This window comes from Microtus oregoni, unplaced genomic scaffold (assembly GCF_018167655.1).
Source record: "Microtus oregoni isolate MIOR12 unplaced genomic scaffold, Mior012 000017F_ref0000208, whole genome shotgun sequence".
NCBI classification, from domain to species: domain Eukaryota; kingdom Metazoa; phylum Chordata; class Mammalia; order Rodentia; family Cricetidae; genus Microtus; species Microtus oregoni.
In genome coordinates this window covers 4,914,431-4,938,644 of record NW_024543076.1, presented here as the reverse complement: position 1 = coordinate 4,938,644, position 24,214 = coordinate 4,914,431, and the positions used below count along the sequence as shown (strand labels likewise).

Here is a 24,214-nt window from a genome sequence, read left to right as displayed (position 1 = left end):
ACGGATGTTATCTAGAGTCACTTGGAAAATAGTTTGGCATTCCTTCAAAAAACTGAACATTGAGTTAATCATGTGATCAGGGACTTCAAACGTGTGTGTGTGTGTGTGTGTGTGTGTGTGTGTGTGTGTGTGTTACTAGCACATGAGAGTTTGGGTGCACATCCCTGTATCCACAATCCAGAGGCCAGAGGAAGACACAGGGCGTCTTTCTCTGTTGTACTGGGTTAGGATCTTAAGATAAGATTTCCCTGATCCAGAAACTCTCCACTTTGGCTAGGCTGACCAGTCAGATAGAGCTTGGGATCTCCTAGTTCCTATCACCCGTTCCTGGGACCCACTCTTGATAGCTTGGTGAGAATCCCAAAGGTTCCACAACCTCCCAGAACAGTGCCACCAGCTGGGGATCAGCTGTTCAGACACATGAGCAGGTGGGGGATATTATACATTCAAACCATAACAGAGTAGTGTAGTGACTGGAGGTGGTGGCTGAGGAAGTGTTGATCCAAAGATACAAGCTTTCCATTAGATGAGACAAATGGGTTTATGTTCTCTACAGCACATTATGATTAGTGACCATAGTTAATGACAATACATCCTATACCTGAAAATTGCTTAAATATCTCAATGTACAATGCATCCTACAATGCAGCCTATTCTACAACACAGACAGATACGTTGAGCAACATGAATATACAATAAAAACCAAAAATAACTTGTCAATCAATTTTCAAATAGGGCTACTCTTTGTTAGATCTTTTGTAGAGAATTTAGATAAATCATTTCTCCTAGAAGGAGGAAGAGGAGGAGGAAGAGAATTCCTGCACAGTATTATTTTTTGTTCCTGTCTATTGTGGGCCAGCCTCTCTACCCTCCCACTGTTTGGTCACATACATTAGTAAGATGACAGTTATAGTCGGGCATCATGCTACATGCCTATAAGCTAAGCACTCAGGATATAGAAGCAGACAGAATGTAAGTTCAGGACAGTCTGGGCTACATAACCAGACTCTATCTCTAATAAAATAAACTAACGCAAAATAAAATAATGACTAGGGGCTGACATGACAGCTCAGTGGGTAAAGGCACCTGCTGTTAAGCCTGACAACCTGAGTTCAATCCCTGGGACCCGTGTGGCGTGAGAAACAACTCCAAGTTGTCCCCTGACCTCCACACATTTACCATGGCACCTATGATACACACACACACATGCACATACATGCACACACACGTGCATGCACATACATGTACACGATGGATCTGTGAAATGTAAATAATGAATAAACAATAAATACAGTCCTTTGTTTAAACTGGCTCAACTTTGGGTTCCTACTATTTATAACTAAACATTATTAACTAATTCAGTTGATCTAACGTGAGCAAGCTTTGTGCCATGATGGTCAGGGAGGATGATGGTAGGTATCCATCCTCTCAGTCAGCAGAGACTCTGCCTGCATCTTGGATCCCAGTAAGGAAGGGACTCTTTCTGCCATAGATTGGGGCAACCCTCCCTGCGGCTACAGTGTAGCACATCCAAACAGAGACCATGACGGCAGAAAAGCACTGGGGCTGGAGAGGGATCCACAGTATCTAGTCTCAGACAGGAGTAGCTCTGACATCAGAAGTCCAGAGGGTGACTAGAATTTTGCTAAGGCCTGCTTAGTCAAAGCCCTTCAACCAAGTATTTCCTCATCTGGGGCCGGAGAGCTGAGCGTCAGTTGGTATGGGATACATGTGTGTCTCTTTACACAGGGCCAGGGATTGGAAGCTTTTCTCAGAATGAATGAGAAGGGAGGCAGGGAGGGAAGGAAGGAGAAAGGGAGGGAGGGGCAGGGAGGCAGAAGAATTAGCTCTGAACTGGAGCTTTGCTTCTGTTAAAGCAACCCATGAGCACTGGTCTTAGAAGAAAGTAGTGGGCTTTGCTAATAAAAACAGACCGTGGCTTCCTAAAGTCTCAGCACTTGAGTGATGGAGGTAGAAGGAACTACATAGAGAGTTTGAGGCCAGCCTGGGCTACATGAAACTACCCCATGCATACCTTTTGAAAAATTAAAAGAATAAGGTTGGAGAGATACCTCAGTGGCTAAGAGCAAGTCTCGAGTATCCTAGCAGCCGAGTCAGGGGGCTCAGACCACACAATAGCCTGTAACTCCAGCTCCAGGGCATCGGCTGCTCTCTCCTGTATCCTCTGCTTCCCCTGGGCACCTGCACTGATACACACACACACTCACATGCATACACAAGTAAAAAAGTAAATTAAATCCTTAGAAAAGCCCTAGTACTAATAATTTCTTGGTGAGGAGAAGGAGGTTGGCATCAGAGTTTTCCAAGCATCTTTGTCACCTGAAGAACATAGGCACCCTCTCCCACGGTGCCACAGGGGAGGTGCACAGAGCTGCCACAGAAGTGTGTGGATTTAGCTTGACCAGGGCTTTGCCACCTCTCTAAGGAAATGAAGGCCCAAAGCCCTCAGCCCACTTATGCCTCAATCCAGAGACAGCTTCCACTTTCTTGGAGGCCAATGTTTCTCCCATCTGAGTCCTCACCTTAGCCCAGTTTTATAAGGATGTTCAGCACATGCAACCCACAGCAACACATGAACCCCTGTCTTCAAGCAAGGGGAAGGCAAGTTAAAGGGCAGCATTGGCAAAGTCACCTGGGTGTCTTAAGAGTCCTTATTCGTGGGACTTTCAAGCTCAGCACTGTGTGTGAAGGGCCAGCCAGGGCTGCATCCTAAGACTCTGTCTTTAAACAATTAAGAGGATTTCATTTAGCAAATGCTTTTGAGGGAGTGACTTTTTTTCTCTAAGCACAGACAATGGCCGCAAAGGGCACACAGGGGTGACACGCACACTGTTCACACACCTGGGCTGGTTGTTCTGTGTCGCAGGCTGGCTTTCCCTGAAGCTGATTCTGATGGAGAGATTTTTCACGCAGGACGTGTTCTGTGGGAGCTGTTGAAGGGAGCAGAGGGAGAACACGGGCTGCCACAGAGAAGTGCCTGCAGCACTGCTGACAGGTTACAGAGTGGGCCAACCTAAGAAGAGACCATGACCGTGGGTGTGGTAGCTCTCCTTAGTTGGGGGCGGCGCTGTAGAGAAACCCAACGAATGTTGTCAGTCACTGACAGACCCAGTGGCGATGCAATGAACACTTCATCTCTGGGCAGGAGTAGCGATCCAGACAACACACCACAGCCTCCATTCCATACTCCTAACCGAGACTTCTCCAGGTTTAGCAAGCATATAAATCCCCAGGAGAATCTTGTTAAAATGAAGATTCCCAGTCAATGGCTGTGGGCCTGGAGACTCTGTATGCCAATAAGCTCCCAGGTGATGTCAGTCTGTGGACCACACTCTGATTGGCTCTAAGGAAACTTGTCTGTCAGCTGACACTACTTTGCATGAAGATTCTCAAGTGAGAACCATCAGAACGTGTGGGTTATAGGCTATGTCCCTCCCTCTCTAGGTGAGGCATCTGTGACTTGCCAGGTCCCTTACAGCCGTCTTAACATCCTTGTTCCTCAGGCTGTAGATAATGGGATTTAACATGGGGGTCAGAAGTCCATAGAAGAGGGAGATGAGTTTGTCTGCAAGGTCCTGCTTGTCTGCCCCCAGGGGGTCCTTGGACTTGGGCTTCCCGTACATGAAGAGGATGGTCCCATAGAAGACGATGACCACAGTGAGGTGGGCAGAGCAGGTGGAGAAGGCCTTCCTCCTCCCCTCAGCGGAGGGGATCCTCAGGATGGTGGTGAGTATGAAGGTGTAGGAGACAAAGATGAACAGAACTGGGACCCCCAGGAAGATCACGTTGGCCACCTCCATGCTGATGACATTGATTGAAATGTCAGCACAGGCCAGTTTCAGGACAGCCAGGATCTCACAGATGAAGTGATTAATGACATTGTCCCCACAGAAAGGCAACTGTACCGCAAGGGAGATCTGCACCAAGGAGTTGGCACCACCAGCCACCCAGGAGCTGGCAGCCATGGGCACATAGGCAGCCTTGCTCATGATCACTGGGTACCTAAGGGGGTTGCAGATGGCCACATAGCGATCAAACGCCATCATGCCCAGGAGCACACACTCCGTGGCTCCCATGGCAAAGGAGAGAAACATCTGTACTGCACAGCCTGAGAAAGAGATTGTTTTCCTGGGAGTGAGGAAGCCATCCAGGACCAGGGGGACCGAGGAGGTGGTGTAGCAGATGTCCAGGAAGGAGAGGTTCCCCAGGAAGAAGTACATGGGCGTATGCAGTTGGGCATCAAGGATGGTCACCAGGATGAGGACCCCGTTGCCCAGCAGGATCACCAGGTACATTGACAGGATGAGCACAAAGAACGTTTTCTCCAGTGTTGGGTGGGCAGAGAGGCCCAGCAGTACAAATTCTGTCACTGTGGACTGGTTGGCTACTTCCATTTCAAAATCTGTCTTTCATCCCGAGGAATACTGAAGGCAGAAAATGCACGCTCATTATTTGACTTGCTGGAGTCAACACACGATGCCTTTCATAGCATCCAGAAACTGGCTTCCGAGGAAGGGCTGGTGGTGTAGACCTTTCATCCCAGCACTCGGGGGCTGAGGTAGGCCTGCAAGTTAGAAGCCAGATCAGCTACATCGTCAGGCAGGCCTTGTTCCAAAACAAAACAAAAACTTACTCTCTGAGATTCAACTGTAGGGCCAAGTTGTCTAAAAGCCCATCTATGTGGCAGACCTGGAAAAAAAATTAAATTTAGTGATGTAAATGATATCTCTGTAGTTAATACTGCTTGGACAGAAAAGTAATGTCGAATGTTGATATATGCTGTTTCCTGCATGTTATAGGAGAGCAGGACCACCCTGAAGGTAATTCTGTGTGCCGCGTGTTTGGAGACCTTGGGCAATCACAGTTCAGTGACCCTGGCCATTACATAGCTTCTTGCCTGTACTTCTGAACCTGGGTCTTTCTCACACACCAAGTTCAGTTATAATTTTAGTTCCTACACTGAGAATATACTTGTTTTAAAACATAAAGTTTTCTACCTTCTTAATGGTTCTCTCTCTCTCTCTGTGTGTGTGTGTGTGTGTGTGTGTGTGTGTGTGTGTGTGTGTGTTTGAGTGGCTGTCTGTGTGCCACAGAGACCAGACGAGAGCATTGGCTCTTCTGAACCTGGAGTTAAAGGCAGTTGTGAGCTGCCTGATTTGAGTACAGACAACCAACCCAGGTCCTCCAGGAAAGCAATATGAACTCTTAACCATTGAGCCTTCCCTCCAGCTCTGTCTCTAAGTCAAAGAGTCCCTGTCCCCTGAGCAATGCAGGCTGGAGAGAAGGAGATTTTCCCCTGTTTCCCTCATGACCATGCCTAACTGCATCTTAACTGCTTGGAAATGTGGCCAGAGATATAGAGCCTTACCTGATTGTTGGGGCCTCCTCAAAATCCACATTTTTAGCTCCAGAAGGGTGGGCCCTTGAGTCCCCACATTGAAACTGGGAAGAAGAAAACGCAAGAAAAAAGGCCTTCCCACACCATTCGGAGGTTTGCAGACACACACACGTGCAAACCTGTTCTGCCTCCCGGAGCCAGCACCTGTGCCACAGATGGTCACAATTCTGCTTCCAAATTGCTTCAGAACACCAACTGTCATGAGACCCTACACAGGAGAGGCAAAGTGACGTGTGAGCTGGCTGCCTAGTACTGGTTATATGCTCTGATTTCAAGCACAGTACATGCCTGTAAACAGCACTTGAGAGGCAGAGGCAAGAAGATAGCTACAAGTTTAAAGCCATGCTGGCCTACATAGAGGATTCCAGGCCAGGCAAGGCTAGTAGGACCCTGTCTCAAAAAGGCTAACCAACCAACTAACTAACTAACTAAATCTAAACAAACAAATACCTAAACCCTGATGTCAATGTGGTACATACACACAGTAGAGTTTTATTTAGTCATAAAGAAAAATGAAATTTTCAGGAAAATTGATTAGTGGACAAATATTATTTTAAGCATGGTAGCCTAGGCTCAGACATAAATGTCGTATGTTCTCTCTCATAGCAAATACTAGCCTCTGATTGTTAAACAGAGCAAACAACTGAGAGCAAGCATGGGAAAGGGCCAGGAAGCGAGAAAGGAACCCATGCAACTTACGGGGGGTGGGGGGGTTTAAGGGTAGAGGCCTGGGGATAGTGGTTGAACAAAGTGGAAGAGGGGAGGGGGTAAGGGGAGCAGGGAGATGAGTAGAAATGAAATGTGTATTTAAAAATCCATATGAAAATCTATTACTTTATCAGCTAATTTTAAAAACCAAATAAGAAGTTAGAATAAAACTGGAAAGCTTAAAAAACAAAACAAACAAAAACCTACCTGATTGCAGGGTGTGGTGACTCAAGCCTATAAATCTAGAGAATTGAGCAGGCAGAAGGATCATGAGTTCAAGACCAGGCTACAGAATGAGGCGTGGTCTCAACAAACCAAAACCAGTTCTGTGTGGTAGCACATGCTTGTCATCCAAGTAGAGGCAGGTGGATCTCTTTGAGTTTGAGGCCAGCTTGGTCTACGGAGCAAGTTCCAGGAGAGCCAGAGTTATGTAGATAGGCCCTGCTTTGAAAAACAGCACCACCACCAATAAAACAAACAAAAAAGCTCACTTAATATAAATAACAACAAAACTCTTGGCAATCTGTTTCTAATTTGTTTGACACACACACACACACACACACACACACACACACACTTTAAATCTCTTTGCCAAGCATGGTGATGCACACCTATAATCTCACCACTCAGGAGGCTAAGGCTAGATCATGAGTTTGAAGACAGTCTGGGTTACATACATAGTGAGAACACGTCTTTAAAAAAGACACAGCTGGGCATGGTGGTGCACACCTTTAATCCCAGCACTTGGGAGGCAGAGGCAGGCTGAAATCTGAGTTTCAGGCCAGCCTGGTCTACAGAGTGAGTTCTAGGATAGCCAGGGCTACACAGAGAAACCCTGTCTCAAAAAATAACAAAACAAACAAACCCCCCACACACTGATAGACAGCAATCCTAGAAATGTCAGGACAGAGTTGGAGCAGTACAGAGGTCAGGAGGGGTTTGAGGCTTGCATGTGGTCCTAAGGATGGTGGTGGTGGTGGTGGTGGTGTGTGTGTGTTTCCTAGTCAGTCATGATAGTGTTCAGAATCTCAGGTATCAGTAGTTTGGGGATAAGGAACAACATCTTAAGAAAAGCCATCAGAAGGCAAAATTTCCCTAGATTGCCGATCCAGTCACTGAAGTCTCCTTCACAGGGGTCTTTTCCATGCTGGTTTTGTAATCTTGCTCAAATGTTTGAGGGGTGGGGTGCAGTACCTTGGTCAGGAAGTCTGGATTGATAGAGTGCTTTGGGGACATAAAATCTGCCTTGCTCTAACTTCTTTCTCTCACTGATCCTAAGTCAGCCTCCCAGGCCCTTACAAGCGTACCTACCTGCTCCTTTGCAAGCTGCAACCTTCAGAGCGGAGCAAATCGCTGTCTCGTCCATCCAATCCTAGCCCAGCCCACTCCATGCACCTCCCTTCAGCTAGAGGAGCGCTGACCCAGGAGTAATCTCAAACTTACCCAGTGTGGGGTCCAATCAAGCTGTGTTCATCACTTCCGGGAGCAGACTGGTGGGATGGCAATGTGGCCAGTGTACCAAGGTGAGGACAGGTGACTAGCTCTGAGTCACCTGCCTATCTGGGTGCTACCTGGCCATAACCAAGCAGGCCAAGCAAGACCTGTCTCTCAGAGGTGTCCCAGCACCAGCTAGATGTGCAGTCTTGTGACATAAACTCTTTAACTATTGTCTCCCCTCCTGCTTCTCTACATGACTCTGAAGGTCAGGGACTCCAAGATGCAATGTTAGCCTTACAAGCTCATGCCTGAGCATAGGGCTCAGTGGCGTGGAGAGGGGGGTACTGATTCTCGAGTCCGAGGCTCCCTAGGGTCCCCAACCCATAGGCGCTGTGCTGGGACCAGTGAGCCACACCCAGCCACTAGACCCAGCAGCTCTGTGCTCCACCCTGCTCTCAGGGGCTCCAGATTCTCCACAGAGCTTAGGACAGGGTTGCTGTGGGGCTAGGTCCCATCCCAGAAGCAATTTAAAGTTTAGTGAGAGGCTCTGAGTTGAGACTCCACCCTTCAGGCCCAATTAAACACGTGGAAATCTACCTGGAGCTTCCTCTCAACACAAAGTTCAGCTCAACAAAGTTCTTGGGTGCTGGGTTCCCAGAATCCTCCTGGGGTTTATCCCAAGGATTGATTCAAGGTGACTCTGTCACCTCAGAGAACCTACACGTAAGAAAAGCTGAGCCTTGGGGATCTCGACGCGGTTTCCCCGGTCACCCACTGGGTCTCCCCATCCATCCACTGACCCGCTGACTCTCCCCACCACCACCAACCTCCCATCTCCCCGCCAACCTTCCCATCACCACAGACCATCTCTCTGCTACAGACACATCAGGGTGGATGGGAGGCACAGGGCCAGAAGTGGGGCACTGTCATTAGAGAAGGACCAGAGTGGTATTAGGAAGACCAGATATGACTGAGTGGGCTATAAAGCTGTCCGGGAGGCAGGGGACTGCAGGGTGTGCAGACCTACGTAGTCCAGGATGAAAACTAATAGGCATGGAAGCCATGGTAGCCTTGGGAAACACTTAGAAGTTAGAGAAGGTGAGATTTAGAAAGCTACCTGGATAGCAGGCACAGGGGAGAGATGAGCCAGTGAAGGCTAAAACACCTGCCAGGTTCAGGACATGCTCCCCAAATACGAACTCTTGGGCTACTAAGTGTTTTAAACTGAGGATGGCACTTACAATTTGGATCTGAAATGTCCCCCAGGAGACATTGCTGTTCACCTAATCCCATCTTGGTACTACTGAGCTAGTAGAAACCTGAAGAGGCAGAACCTAGTGGCGGGTGTGCTGGTCTAGGCATGGGACTGGAGGAGACACTGCATGCTGAGCATGGGGTGAGTGGCTGTCCTCCACCACATCCTCCCCACCATGGCCAGTCGGCTTGCCACAGGTCCGGAAGCCAAATAACCGTGGGCTGAAGCCTGTGAGCTAAAAACATTTTCTCGGGGCCAGGCGTGTCGCTCAGAAGGTAGAGTGCCTAACATGCGGGAATCTCTGGCTCCATTTTCCAGCATCACCTAAATGGGTATGATGGCTTGTGTTTGTAAACTAGCCCTCAGAAGGTGGAGGCAGGAGGATCAGAGTCATGCTTGGCCCTATAGATCAGAACTGGCTACATGAGAACCCCGCTCCCATCTCTGAACTATTTTCTCTTTATAAGTTGACCTTCTCGGTCATATCGCTCAGTTATTAAAAGCTGATTAACAAGAATGCACAGGAAAGCACCTAGCACCTTCTCTCACTCTTCTTCCTGTTGTGGTACATGCCTGTGATCCCTGAACTCAAGTGGATGAGGCAGGAGGATCACATTTCAAGGCTAGCATGGGCTACATCACAAGACCTTGTCTCAGAAAAGAGAAATTAAAAGTTAGGAGTGGAGACCAAAAAGATGACTCAGTAAGGTGACCTGAGTTCAATACCCGGAACGCACATGGTAGGAAATAATCTACTTCAACAAGTTATTCTCTTACCTTTGTGTGAGCCCTGTGTGTGCAAGCAAGCACATGCACACACACACACATACACACACACACACACACACACACACACACACAAACAAACTTAGCATAAATGCTTTTAAAGCCATAAAGGTGTGTCTTAGTTAGGGTTCCTATTGCTTTGATGAAACACCATGACCAAAAAGCAAACTGGAGAGGAGCGGGTTTATTTGGTTTACACTTTCATATCACTGTGCGTCATCAAAGGAAGCCAGGACAGGAACTCAAACAGGGCAGGAACCTGGAGGCAGGAGCTGATGCGGAGGCCATGGAGGGGTGCCGCTTACTGGCTTGCCCTGACTTGCACAGCCTGTTTTCTTGTAGAACCCAGGACCACCAGCCCAGAGATGGACACACCCAGAGGGGGGCAGACCCTCCCTTTTAGTCATGAATTAAGAAAATACCTTACAGCCAGATCTTTTTCTCAATTGAGGTTCCCTCCTTTTAGATAATTCTAATTTGTGTGTCAAGTTGATATAAAACCAGCTAACACAGGTTGCCAAGTGATCTGACTGCTTCCTAATAACTAACTATATTAGTTATTAGTTATTCTCCCTCCCGCAGTATAATTCACAACTACTTTCCATTTTCTATCAAACTTCCTTAAATGAACATTCAGAGTAAGCCTTTCTTCCTCTTATAAAAACTCCCCAGGGAAGCTGGACAGTGGTGGTGCACGCCTTTAATCCCAGCACTCAGTAGGCAGTCAGATCTCTGTGAGTTTGAGGCCAGCCTGATCTACTGAGCAAGTTCCAGAACAGCTAGGACAGCTAAGGCTACACAGAGAAACCCTGTCTTGAAAGACAAACAAAACGACAAGAATACAGCTGCAGAAGGGCTGGAGAGCTGAGATGGCTCAGGAGTTAGGAGCACACGCTGCTCTTCCAGAAGACTCAAGTTCGGGTCCCATCATCTATGTCAGGTGGTCCACAGCCGCCTCTAACTGCAGCTCCAGGGGACTGGACACCCTCTTCTGGCCTCTGAGGGCACCTGCACTCACATGCCTGAGCATACACATAGACACATAACTAAAAGTAAGAATAAAACTGTTTAGGTTCATTAATTTCATGGGTATGGGTGTTTTGCCTGTGTGTATCTGCATAGTACCCACAGAGGTCAGAAGAAGGCCCCAATGCTCTTAAACTACTGAGCCATTCTCCAGTCCATGAAGGTTTAAAAAAAAAAAAAGCCTGTGTGTCAGAAACAGTTATATTGAATAAATTAGTGTGCTTTTCTTTCCTTCGTCTGTCTTATGATAACTCTAGCCAGTGAATAGAAGAGGCTGGTTTCTGTCCCCCACAAACCAGACCCTGAGTCTTGAAAGCTTAGCCTCACAGCAGATGAGGAGAAGCCCTGTGAGGACAGGCAGGGGTGCGGCAGCTACAGGGTTGGTTCTGGATCTTTGGTACATAATTTCTGAATTATGTACCACATTAGTGTCTGCGAATAAATAAATGACTAGTAAACCTTTCTGTGTTTGAGGAGTTTGTGGTACATTGGATTTATTATGCTTGTGATACCAGTGAAGCATTGGCGTCAGTGAGAGGTGCCACTAACGATTTTCCAAATCTTGTGCTTTCTATTGCTCCCAGCAAGCCTATGAAGTGGGCATGGGCATTATGGTCACATAGTAAGCGAACAGAAATAAATAAATAAATAATAATTAAACTATTAAGTGAAATTTTTGTGAGCCACGCTAGCATACAATTGAGCCCAAGATGGGGTTGTGAGAACTCTACTTCCTTTACAGCAGGCTAATCAAAGGCATGGTGGACCAGACTTTTGACTAGTGTCTGAAAGTGGGGAGATACAGCTAACAAATTCTAATATCCCCATTTGATGTTTGGAAAGTAAGAGAGTTGCTTGTTGAGGACACAAACAAGTAGGCAAGCACACACACACACACACACACACACACACACACACACACACACCTGTGCCTTGTTGTTCAGCTTCTGGCTTGGACTAATTACACTCTGCGCCCGTCCTTACGCCCCAATCTCCGCTGTTCCAATTTAGGCTTCCAGCCTTTGCCTTCTGTATTACCTGCTGTCCCTTCTCCCTCCCTTCCTTATATCAATGTGTTAGCATCTCAAGATCCCCGAGAGACAGACTGAGGGGTTCTTTGCCACTGGACAACCTGTGTGCTTGCTGCCCCCCTGGGTCAAGTGGGTCCCTGTGGCTGAAGTTCGTCCTGGTACAGAGCAAGGAAACAAAATAAGTAGGTTCTCAGAGACAGACGTGGAAAGTCAGGGGAGCTAGGCTACCTAGGACAGACCTGTGAGCCGGGCAAGGATGGTTTGCTAGCTGAGCATTCAGACAGCCAGACTCACCTGTGATCCTCATTCCTCCACTTGGCATTGGGCCTGCAGGAGGCGGAGCTTTGGCCCCTCCCCTCACCCTGACCTTACTGCACCTGCTTCTAGATTTGCAGCTTCTTTCCTTTCTGGGAGGTGCACTGCTCCTCATGATTCCCGGCCGAATCTGTAAATTCTTCAAGCTGCATTGAAACCTTCCCGAGAAACATGGGAAGGTATGCGACCTCCAAGGGGATGTCGTGCCCACATTTGTCTTAAGGAGAACACAACAAATGTAACCATCAATTCCGGAAATGCTTGGACCTGGGGTTCAGACTACTTATCCTTGGCAAAACACAATTACACACACACACACACACACACACACACACACACACACACACACACGTGTGGAATAGGATGTCTGACACATTAAACTTGGTTTTGATAAATCGAAGCCCAAGTGTCTCCTGGTTGTGCGGGATGCAGGGCTTCCCTCCATCGGGACTGGAGGTGGGAGGTGTGCCCCTCCAGCGAGCCAGTTAGTGCACGCTCCACACTAGGAGGTGTGGCACTGCCTCCTCCCCAATTTCCCAGCAGCCAGGCAGTCTAATCTTTGCCCAAGCACAGCTTTTCCCATTTGGTAAATCAATCTTTCTTTTCTTTCCCCTTCTCTACTCTTCTCCCTTCCATACCTCCTCTCTCCTGCCTGTTTTCCAATGCTGAGGATGGATTGATTCCAAGTGAGGCAGCTACCCTACCCACGAGCCACCGTCACTGTCACCGCCACCTTGTGATCCTGCCTCCTTGCCACTGGAGGGTGCACTCCCCGAATGGCCAGCCCTGACTCCAAGTACAGGTTTCCATTTCATTGGAGTACAGGCTCATGTTCACTGAAACTGGGTATGGTGCCCCAAGCCTAGAATCCCCGCACTTGTGAGGGGGAGGCAGGAAATTCAGGAGTTTAAAGCCAGCCAGGAGCCTGAGCTACATGAGACTTTGTCTCAAAACTTAATTAATTGATGCATAAAAATGAAAAGTTTACAGAATAAAGGAATGAACTGCAGGTGGAGTTTTTCATTGGGACCGTCAGTCAGCTTTTTATTAACAAATGAGAGTAATACGTAGTCACAGTGTACGAAGATTGTTCCACAACATTTCCCCTTTTGTCTAATTAAAAAGAAAGGTTTTAACTTTAGCATAGTAAATATATATACAACAAAATAGTTATCAAGTATGAATTAAAGTTACAATAACCAATCCATTTGTATTTGGCAGAATTAGAGAAAACACTCCATTATCTCTCTTATCTCTGTGAGCCTAAAGTTTTATACCTAATTTACTTGTTATCATAACTAAGGAAAACTTTATTTATTCTTAACTCCATCAAAGACCCCAGAAGGGTATACTCTTACCTAAAAACAGGGACATCTGGCTGTGTGGACAGTTACCCAAAGTTCTTCTGTAATATTGCAGCATCCATCTTTGGCCTACAGGCCTACTAGATCTAGATGTCAGACATTTCTGAGAAGCAGGAAATTTTGAAGGGCTGTCATACCTTGTCTTGGCAAAGTTTGGCAGTTCCTTTATTTTGCATCCTGTTGGTCCAGCTTGGACAGTAAACTGTCAGCAATTGAGTCAATGGCACTTTCTTTGCCCAGTGGTTAGCTTTTGTCACAAAGAAAACAAACTTCATATGGAATTTCTTCAATACCCATCATCCTCTCTGAAGTAAATAGGTGCTGCCAGGAGCAGATGTGTCTCACTGTTAAGAAAAGTCTTATATTATTAAAACATGTTTACCACCATATTCTATAGGTCTTTGAAGTGTTTGAAGACCATCTGTCTATCTAAATATATTTGTTTAACCTTGAAAATATATCTAATATGACTACAAGTTTGATTATTATAGATGACAAATTACTAGCCTGTATTCCTTAATTATACATTACATTTTTAAATGAGCTTTATAGGCATAATACCACAAACAGGAATAGAAATATACATATAGTACAGTAGAAATAACTTTAAATTTGTATCAATAAACCAAAATTCATACCAATGTAAAATATTTTGAGATTATAGTTCTTTTTTAATTAAAGTAGATTAAATCATTAACCCTTTTATCTCATCATTTTGTATGTTATATCCCCCTTTTTTCTTTTAGAAAGAGATATTCAACTTTAATTCCTTTGTTTAGCTTTTTTCCTGACTATGATCTATAACAAATTGTAACTAACCTCCTTTAAATGATGACAAACACCCACAACCAATCTTTTGGAAATGTGGGTGTTGTTTTTGCTAGACAGCTTTCTGTTATTTGGGGGCATGGCACCCTGAGAAAATTTAGAGTGATAGTTAAGTCTTGGCTGGAGTAGTCTGGGAGTCTGTACCATCTCAGCCAGCAGCCTTGAAGCTGTTCTGGGTGCAGAATTCTGACGAAACTGCAACAGAGGCATTTTGAGATGCTGAATCACCTGGGCCATCCATTTTTATTGGTGTCTGGTCCCCTTGCTCTGAAAATAGATAAACTTTTAAGGTAACATACATATCTGCATTAATACAAGAACAGATTGTGTTGGACACAAGCCAGTCAAAGATGATTTTTAGTTTTATGTTTGAGCAGGTAAAATATATGCTACACGTTTTATATTTTTCTAGGTTTATTTCTTTATGTCTGTATCCAGGATTTTCAGGATTTTCCCCAATCAAACCTGATCCATATCAACCTGGAGTGAATCCCCAGCCTCTCATCATCTTTTGACTTCCATTTTGAAGTTGAGATATTTTTAAAACATAGGTTGGTTTAAACCAGCAGCCTCCATAATCCAATGTGTTTCAGCAGCTGTCCATTGTTTATCAGAGTCAAAAGTTTCAAAGACAGCACAATAACACACAGGAGCCAGACTCTCTGTGGATTTCCTATCTTGATGGGATGATTTTTTTTAAATTTAACTTTACTCCTTTTTTAAGGACTTCACTTTATTATTTTTAAATCTATGACTGTATATCTTTTTTTCTCTCCCAAACCTGTGTATATTTTTAAACACATTGAAACCAATTTAGAGGGTTTTTTTCCCCATCTGTATCTGTCTTTACTGAACATCTGTGTTGCTTTTTGATCACATGAGATGAATCTTAAATTATGTCAACCGCCAGCACTGCTCAATTTTGTGTATGGCGCTAGCGCATGGCAGTTGGTCGCTGACTCCATCCCACAGGCAATGGCCAGGAGATGCCTCTCTGTACCAAGGCCTGCATGAGCAACTGCCAGAACCTGCCATGTGACTTAGCTCATGGCATACTGGTGAGGCTTGCGCTGGTGGCTCAAGCCCACATGCAGCGGCTGGGAGATGTATTTCTAAAGAGACCAACAGGGGAGATACAAGATTAGGAAGCTGAGTTTGGCTCCATTTTAGTGTGTTTAGAACCTTTTTAAAAAAGCTTTCTCTGATGGATGTAGGTGCCAGATGTTTGGATGCCATTTGTAAGTGGAGTTTTTCATTGGGACCACCGGCCAGTTCTTTATTAACCAATGAAAAGTAATACATATTTACAGTGCATAAAGATTGTTCCACAGCAATGAGCCCATTCTCTAGACCCTGTCTTGGGTCACACTCAGTCAGTGACTCCTATGAGGTTAAGGGATACAATCCAGATGGACAATCATTTTATTGGATGCCCAATGAGGACTAAGGGAGCTCATAGCTGTTTGCTTCACAGTACTTAACTTAACAGGATAAAAATGTAATGTAATTTTTTCATTCAGATATCTCCCCCAAACCACTGCACCAGCATAGGCTAGTAGGGCTAAGAGGACTTGGCCATAGCACTGAAGATCTTGGAGAGAGGATCTTGGAGACTTGCATAATTGCTAAACAGTTATGGACACTACTGATCAATTATGTTGTTCAGAAGGAGAAGAGAGGGAAGAAAATGATGAAAAGAAGTAGCTAGCTAACTTCTTCTAGTGCCTTCCAGATAATTGCATCTTAGGGATGATATCCCAGAAGGATACAAAGTTTCTAAGCCGAGGACACATACTTTCTGAGTTTTAAATGACCTTGGGGACTAAAAAACAGTCTCAAAGAACTAACTAGAATTTAAATTAACTTCTAAGGGTAATGTCCCAACTTTTGGAGGTTGTGCCCTGAGCACAAGAGGTAGGTAGAGGGGAGAGAGAGGTCCAGCCTGACCCTTAGGGCATCACACGTTCTGAGCCCTCACCCTAGTTCTTTCCCACTCTTTGAGAAAGCAGCTAGCTACTCTTGGTCAACATGTTCCCAAGAACGGTAAGTGGAGACTTTGATCAAACAATGCCAAACTTTCATTAGCAGAACAATAATTCAATTCAGCCTACAAAAGAAGGGCCTGAGGCAGTGTGGTATAGTTCTCATGGGATCACAGAGACCCATGCAGCTGCAGGAGTCCCTAAGACCAGAGCTGAGGGAAGATTGGCCAGCCACCCCACCTTGGTAAGCCGTCCTCTGTCACTCACTTGAAACCACTGGGCATTTTCTCTTTTTGTAAAGTCCACAGTCCAATGGTACCAACGAGCTGGATTCCTTGATTTGGTGCTGGTGATATTAAAGGAAATGTCTCCTCTACAAAACCTGGATTCCGGGGGAGACATGAGGGCTGACCAAGGGAGAATGGAAAACCCAGCTGGGTACTGCACTGCCCAGCCCATATACTACACGGACAACATACTCCATGACCCTGGACTGTCTTCAAGCTTGGAAACTATTCACATTATCAACCTTGTGGTTGATTTCTGGATGATATGTTGCCTCTAAGAAATATTATATATTTTAAAACCCTAGGAGAAAAAGATAGATTCTTGCTCATCCTCATGCTGACATGCAGCTGTTCATGGACAGAGGAGGGTGATGTGTAGGAGAGGGATTCACTGCCTTGGGGATGGGGTTCCAGACAGCAAGGCTAGACAGAGAAGCACAATTCTGTTCACTGTCATTCTGACGGTGAAGCCTGGGCTCCAGGCTTATCGGGAGTGTAGGAAGGAAAACCCACCAGCATCAGGTGAACAGGTTGCTAAGTGTGGTCAAGGCCTGCTGTGATCACTGCAGCAATATGATGTTTTCTGTTGATAACAGTGATATGGATGCCCATGTGATTATTTAATTTCACAACTATTTCCCTACTAGAATCATCCCTTAGGGTCCAGGACCATGCCTTTTTCACCGCAATGTTCCTCAAACCTGAAGTATGTCTAGCCCAAAGGAGATGTCCAATAAGTGTCTGTTAACCCAGGCTGAGTTGCGGTGGCCCTGACATGGTGACAGTCATTAAGTCTAAGCACAAATGGAGCAGTGTCTCAGATTCACAGTAAGGACTAGGGGAGGGACTGAGTTGCTCTCCGCCCTTGTAGGGATGACTGTCTGGGAAGTTCACACACACAAGGTTTCATTGTTGTTTTGAGGGTTCTTTTGGTTTGGTTTGATTTTCTCTACTGGACTAAACAAATCCTGGTGTCGAGAGGAACTTAAAACTCTGAGGTGCCCATCAAGCGTCTCTAGAGTGAGCAGAGCAGGCCAGGGCTCAGTGGATCATCAGGAGCGAAGCAGAGGTGCTGGCGTGAATAAAGCAGAACACAGGATGAGAGAAAATGTGGTCAGAGCTCTTGGGCCAAGGGCTGCCCTCCCAGCCCTCACAACCCAGTGGAGAGAGTGTCTACAGGCTGCTAGGACTCAGCACTGTGGTACCAATGTGGCAGGGCTGCTTCTCAAAGAGGTGTCAGTGCCATAGAGCCATCACCTTGACTGTCGCTGCCCCCACAATGGGTTTCTGCTGGCCTTCGTTTGTGTTGTCTACTTACAGACTTTACTCTCTTTCCCTCCCTCCTTCCCTCTCTCTGTCTCTCTCTCCCTCCCTAGTGGTGTTATGCTCGTGTATTCACGTGTGTGGACACATGTGTGCATGGACACGTGTATGTGGGGGCCAGAGGCTGACATCAGATGTCTTACTCATTCATTTACTGAGGCAGGTTCTCCCAAGGAACCTGTGACAGGTCCCTTTGGCTAGCTTATATAGTCATATTTTATTATGTTTTAATAAATAAAGCTTGCTTAAAGATCAGAAGGGCAAAGCGAAGTCACTAGAGGTCAGGCAGTGATGGTATACAGCCTGAATCCCAGGATTTGGGAGACAGAGGGAGATGGATCTCTGTAAGTTCAAGATCAAGGCAGAAACAAATCCAGGTGTGGGTGCTGGTGCCCACACCTTTAATCTCAGTACTAGGGAGTCATACTCCTTTCATCCCAGCACTAAAATGAGAGGAGAGAGAGGCTTGGTCTGCTTAGTCTGAAGTTGCCCAGCCTTGGTAGAGGTAAGACTTCTCTAATGACTTGGCTGCTTTGCTTTTCTGGTTTTCAGGTTGAACTCCAATATCTGACTCTGGGTTTTTATTATTCGTGCTACAAGCTTCTCTAGTCTGTTTGCCACAGGGAGTCCTGGTCGACTCCTCCTGAGCACTGGGATTGCATGTGAGCCATTATGATTATCCGGTTTTCTATTAAGGTTCTGGGTATCTGAACGCTGATATTCATGGTTGCTCAGCAAGAATCTCATCCACTGGACCATCCCCCACCTCACAACTTATTTCCTTTAAAATATGTGGCAGCAGTTGTATTAGAAAAGCTGCTCGCAGGGATGATCTCAGACTAGAGTGATGCTATCTTTCCTTCAGAGAGGTTTGAGTCCGCTTCTTTTGTGAATTTGAGAGCACTAAAGGCCTGGGACCTTCTCAGTCCTGTCCTAAGCCTGAGAGGCTCTGAAGGTGGGAACAGCACTCACAAATGGCTGCCCTGTGGTGCTGCCCTGGGGTTCCATCACAAGGGGAGGAGGTTTGCGTTGGATGGGTGCCCTGGACACCGGCCCTTGTGCTTTGAAGCTTGTTCTTTCTCTCCATGAGACTGCCAGTGAGGGTGAGTGCCAAGGTTTCTTGGTGACCTCCAGAGGCCGCAAAAGAATCAAGAGCTTGGACCCTCATTTCCCCCATAATCTTGCCTGTATAACTTCTCTTATTTTCTCTCCAATGCTTGAGAGCATCATTTTATACATTTTGCCATTTTCTGAGTTGTGCTCTGCAGGAAGGATAGTGCAACTTAACTTGTTACTAAGTTAGGAAGTTAAATATCTATCCCCCTTTATTTCCTAGACGTGAATAACTCCACAGAGATGCCAAGGCTGTCAGGATGTCTCCAGCTGCTTGGCAGAGTGAGGCTTTTGCTTGGTTGTCCAGGAGCGTTTGGAGTAAGAGAACGTTGATGCTGATTTCTGAGTTCCTGCAGGTTTCAGAACTGACGTACCATGGACAGATCCAATGAGACCTCCCCTGTGACCCGCTTCATTCTCCTGGGCCTCTCCGCCCACCCAAAGCTGGAGAAAACGTTCTTCGTGCTCATCTTGCTGATGTACCTGGTGATCCTGCTGGGCAACGGGGTCCTCATCCTGGTGACCATCCTCGACGCCCACCTGCACACGCCCATGTACTTCTTCCTGGGGAACCTCTCCTTCCTGGACATCTGCTATACCACCTCCTCGGTCCCCCTCATTCTCGACAGCTTCCTGACCCCCAGGAAGAGCATCTCCTTCTCAGCCTGTGCCGTGCAGATGTTTCTCTCCTTTGCCATGGGAGCCACGGAGTGTGTGCTCCTGAGTATGATGGCATTTGATCGCTATGTGGCCATCTGCAACCCCCTTAGGTACCCAGTGATCATGAGCAAGGCTGCCTATGTGCCCATGGCTGCCGGCTCCTGGGTAGGTGGTATCACCAACTCTATAGTGCAGACATCTTTGGCAATGCGACTGCCCTTCTGTGGGGACAATGTCATCAATCACTTCACCTGTGAGATCCTGGCTGTCCTGAAACTGGCCTGTGCTGACATTTCAATCAATGTCATCAGCATGGTTGTAGCCAACATGATCTTCTTGGCAATCCCAGTACTCTTCATTTTTGTCTCCTATGTCTTCATCCTTGTGACCATCCTGAGGATCCCCTCTGCTGAGGGGAGGAGGAAGGCCTTCTCCACCTGCTCTGCCCACCTCACTGTGGTCATCGTCTTCTATGGGACCATCCTCTTCATGTACGGGAAGCCCAAGTCCAAGGACCCCCTGGGGGCAGACAAGCAGGACCTTGCAGACAAGCTCATCTCCCTCTTCTATGGGGTGTTGACCCCCATGCTGAACCCCATCATCTACAGCCTGAGGAACAAGGACGTGAGGGCTGCTGTGAGGAACCTGGTGACTCAGAAGCCCATAACTGAGTGACTGTCACTGAATCCAGGCTGCCAGAATGTAGGACTTCCAAAGTCCCCACTGTGCTTATAAAAGGAGCGATTCAGTGTAGAGCAGTGACTTCCCCAAGGTCCAGTCAGGACCCCAGGACTGACACTAAAAATGAACCTGCTTTTCTGTCAGTGTTTCATAAGCAGTAGAAGCTTCTATTTAAGAGGCTGGAAGGAAAAGCCTTCACATCGCTGGAGATGCTGGCTGGCTGGCGGCTTCGTGCTCAACCTCAGTGTCATCACAGCTCACCTCTTTCAAGACCAGAAGCTGCTGCACATCTCTGGAAAGACATCGGCATGAACCATTAGGAAACAGATGCAGAACCTGGTTCTTTCTGTCCTCCACTTGCGATGCAAGGAACTGCTGACTGTGGTGTGTGCCTTGGAATTATCCATGCGCTTTGGTTTTGTTCAGTGTTTGTGTTTGACATGAAAAGGGCCAGTGAGATGGCTCAGTGGGTAGAGGTGCTTGTATGTAAGCCTGAGGACCTGAACTTGGGCCCTGGACCCCTCTGAGAACAGAAAATCAGCGCCCAAGAGTTGTCCTCCAACTTTCTGAGGCATGCTGTGATATGTGTGTACCTGCACAGACATACACACACACACACACACACACACACACACACACATATATATATATATATATATAATAAGTAAACAATTTTATAAAAGATAAGCTTGCAAAATATCATGCATGCTATCACAGTGACCAATGGCACCATTCTGGAAATACTTCTTAGCACTAGGAAAAGGAGTTTGTCCCTCAGTGATAGGACTTGTCTGTGAGGGAATACTTATATATATCACATACATATAAAGTAGGGGAAAGAAAATGGCTATAATAATCCTCAGATCAGCCTAGCATTTTCCCCACTGGCTCCGGTACAGGAGTGGTGGACTGTGGTTTGCAGGTTTGGACACATGCATGGTCAGTGGCAGTCCCAACAGCAGTAAAGGCTGGGTACCACAACAATCAGGGCATATTTGATAGGTAAAAAGAGGGGACTCTCCTCAAACTCACTTAAAAAATACTGTAGCTTGGCCGGGCGGTGGTGGCGCACGCCTTTAATCCCAGCACTCGGGAGGCAGAGGCAGGCGGATCTCTGTGAGTTCGAGACCAGCCTGGACAGGACAGGCTCCAAAACCACAGAGAAACCCTGTCTCGAAAAACCAAAAAAAAAAAAAAATACTGTAGCTTTATTCAAAGTCAAGCCAGACTCCAGCCTGCTCAGTCAGCCACAGCTCCTTGCTTCGGAGACAATCTCACTCTTCCACATCAATCTCATTCTCAGGTTGGATCTTTGTGGCTCTTGTCATCTGTGGGGTTTCTGTTTCTAGACTCACTCATGGGATAAAAACCTTTGGTTCCTACAGCCAGAGAAAAAATGTCTGTGGTTCAGGGATTTGCTGTGGGGTGTTTTTTCTGTATGCTGTGAATTCATGTTGCTCTCACTGGTTGATAAATAGATCTGCTTTGGCCTAAGGCAAGGCAGGTTAGAGCCAGGCAAGAAATTCAAGAAGAGATACAGGAGAATAAGGGTGAAGTCTGGGAGACACCAGTCAGCCCCTGAAGAAACAAGACATGTAGAAAATGAGGTAGCAAGCCAGGAACCACATGGCAAAGCATAGATAAGAAATGCAGGTTAATTTAAATGTAAGAGCTAGCTAATAATAAGCCTGAGTCATCGGCCAAGCATTTATAAATAATATTAAGTCTCTGAGAGGTTATTTGAGAACTGGCAGGCCAGAGTGGAACCTCTGATTATAGGGATTGGTCTGATGGTACTCATTCAAGTCCCAAACCAAACAGCAGCTGATGAGAACCTGACTGTCTGGCAGGGCTAGCCTCTGATGCTGAAGATGGGGCCAGTCTCATCGGAACCCCCTGGATGCTGACATAAAGGTAAACTTGAAGTTGGGGATCACAGTGAAGAGGTCAAGGGACTTGAGAGGGCAGTGGAAGATCTCACGAAAGGTCTAGTTTAGGAAGTTCTGGGTAACTCTTCCTGCTGTATGGAAATCCCAGGAAAGACAGACTGCTCCTGACTGATATTCTGATATTGAAGGCTCCTATCAGCCTGCTCACAGGAATTCCATTAAAGAAAAGAAATGAATGGATTTTTTGTGCAGTTTTTTTTTTGGCTGACTCTTGCCATACAGCCATGGATGTCCTGAGACTCACTACGTAAACCAGGCTGGCTTTGAACTCACAGAGATCTACCTGTGTTTGAGTTTGAAATCAAAGTTGTACATCACCCAACCTGGTCTTGTAATCATTATATTTTCTTTTCCGCTTCCCTTTGCTACGTTTCCTCCCAATCTGTTTTTATTTTAGGGTTTCAAATGTATTTGGGGGTTTCCTTAATCCTTTATTGGGTGAGTTGTGGCATAAATTGAAATAAGCAAACAGAGCCACAAATAAGAACCAAGGAAACAGATGGACAGAGAGAAAGTAAAGGAACACACATGGCAGAGAAGCAGGAAGGGAAGTGAGGGGAAAAAGAACCAGATGGAGAAGGGAGATGCCTGAGGGAGGAGCATCAGGGAGGGGAGGGGGACAAATGAGAACAGAGAACAATGACTCAATACAGGATGGAAGACACCACGACAAAACCCATCACTTTGTATGCTAACCTAAAAAATTAACTTGAAAAGTAGGAGTGGTGGCACACCCGATAATCCCAGGACTCGGGAGGTAGAGGCAGGAGGATCAGGAATTTAAGGCCACTGCCAACTACAAAGCAAGCCAGAGATCTTGTCTCAAAAAACCAAAATGACCAAAACGCACAACGAAACAAGTGAAGGCAGAAAGAACGGCTCACGTCTGTAATCCAAGCTCTGAAAGGGCTGAGACGAGAGGATTACTAGGAATGTGAGGCCAGCCTGGTCTAGATAGTGGGTGATAGGCTATTCTGGGCTACAGTGTGAGATCCTGCCTTCCAAAAGAAAGAAAAGGGAAGAGAAGGGGTCCAAAGCCATGAGCTCAGTAAATCTCTGTAAAAAGCACTCAGCCTCGTGTAGTTCATTATAGCAATGGGAAATTGACTGAGACACCTGGTGTGGATCCAGGCCTGGGGAGTGGGACTATGTGAAAGTCATCTTCCAGTAGGACAGTCCCTAAAGCATCCCTGACCTAAGTTGCCTGCCCAGTTCCTCCTTCCCTGGATTTACCACAGGTATTCTATGTCATGTGCAGGAGACAGCAATTGTATCTAAGTACAAATTTATTTTTAATTTTTTCTAATTCATTACTATTATTGTTTGTGTGTATACATGCCATGACATCTGTGGAGGTCAAAGGACATCTCTGTGGAGTTGGTTCTCTCCTCTCATCTTTATGTGGGCTCTGGGTTTAGGCTTTCTTGGCACGCACCTTCACCCACCCTCTCTGGTTCCCGAGAACACACTTTGGTGAGCAATGTTGTAGGTACCTGAATTCATATCAGCAGCTGCTCCCCAGCCGTCTGCTGTGCCCAATCCAGATGGCAGCAGAGGCTCTGCTCAGGTGGAGTTGCTTATCATATACTAAACTATGGGCAAAGATGAGGACCTCATGTGAACCTTCCAAGGGGAGATGCTAGAAAGAAAGCCAAGCATACTAAAATTGTCACTTGTCCTGGGATCTACTGGAGCTTCCTTCATGACCTGAGCCTCACTATGTGGTCCACGTATTTGATTCAGGCTGTCCCCACACAGCCCTGGCTGTCCTGGAGCTCTCTATGTAGACCAGGCTTGCCTTGAACTCACAGAGATCCATCTACCTCTGCCTCCCAAGGTGTGAGCCACCATGCCCAGCAGGCACAGGGTAAGCTTTGAGATGAGAACCTGGTTTTTAGAGTTTGTTGAACTAGCATTATCCTAACCACCTTACCACTGAGAGGTGGGCTGGGGCCTCTACAAAGGCGAGGAAAGTGGTCATAATTCAGATGACCCACTAAGGGAGGTGGGGGTGGGGGAGGCTGGGGCTCTTTGCTGGTGTCTTTGCATA

At 46.4% G+C, this 24,214-nt stretch overlaps 2 protein-coding genes across 2 annotated transcripts; one reads left to right on the top strand and one right to left on the bottom strand.

The window, feature by feature from the left end:
- Nucleotides 1-2,313: 2,313 nt before the first annotated feature.
- Nucleotides 2,314-4,415, bottom strand: LOC121458388 (olfactory receptor 13C7-like). Its single transcript, XM_041667654.1, has 2 exons — nt 3,498-4,415; nt 2,314-2,340 (listed from the first exon to the last, which is right to left on the bottom strand). The coding sequence occupies exons 1-2, from the start codon at nt 4,413-4,415 to the stop codon at nt 2,314-2,316; spliced, it is 945 nt and encodes a 314-aa protein (XP_041523588.1).
- Nucleotides 4,416-19,249: 14,834 nt separating this feature from the next.
- Nucleotides 19,250-20,209, top strand: LOC121458389 (olfactory receptor 13C7). Its single transcript, XM_041667655.1, has one exon. The coding sequence runs from the start codon at nt 19,250-19,252 to the stop codon at nt 20,207-20,209; it is 960 nt and encodes a 319-aa protein (XP_041523589.1).
- Nucleotides 20,210-24,214: the final 4,005 nt, after the last annotated feature.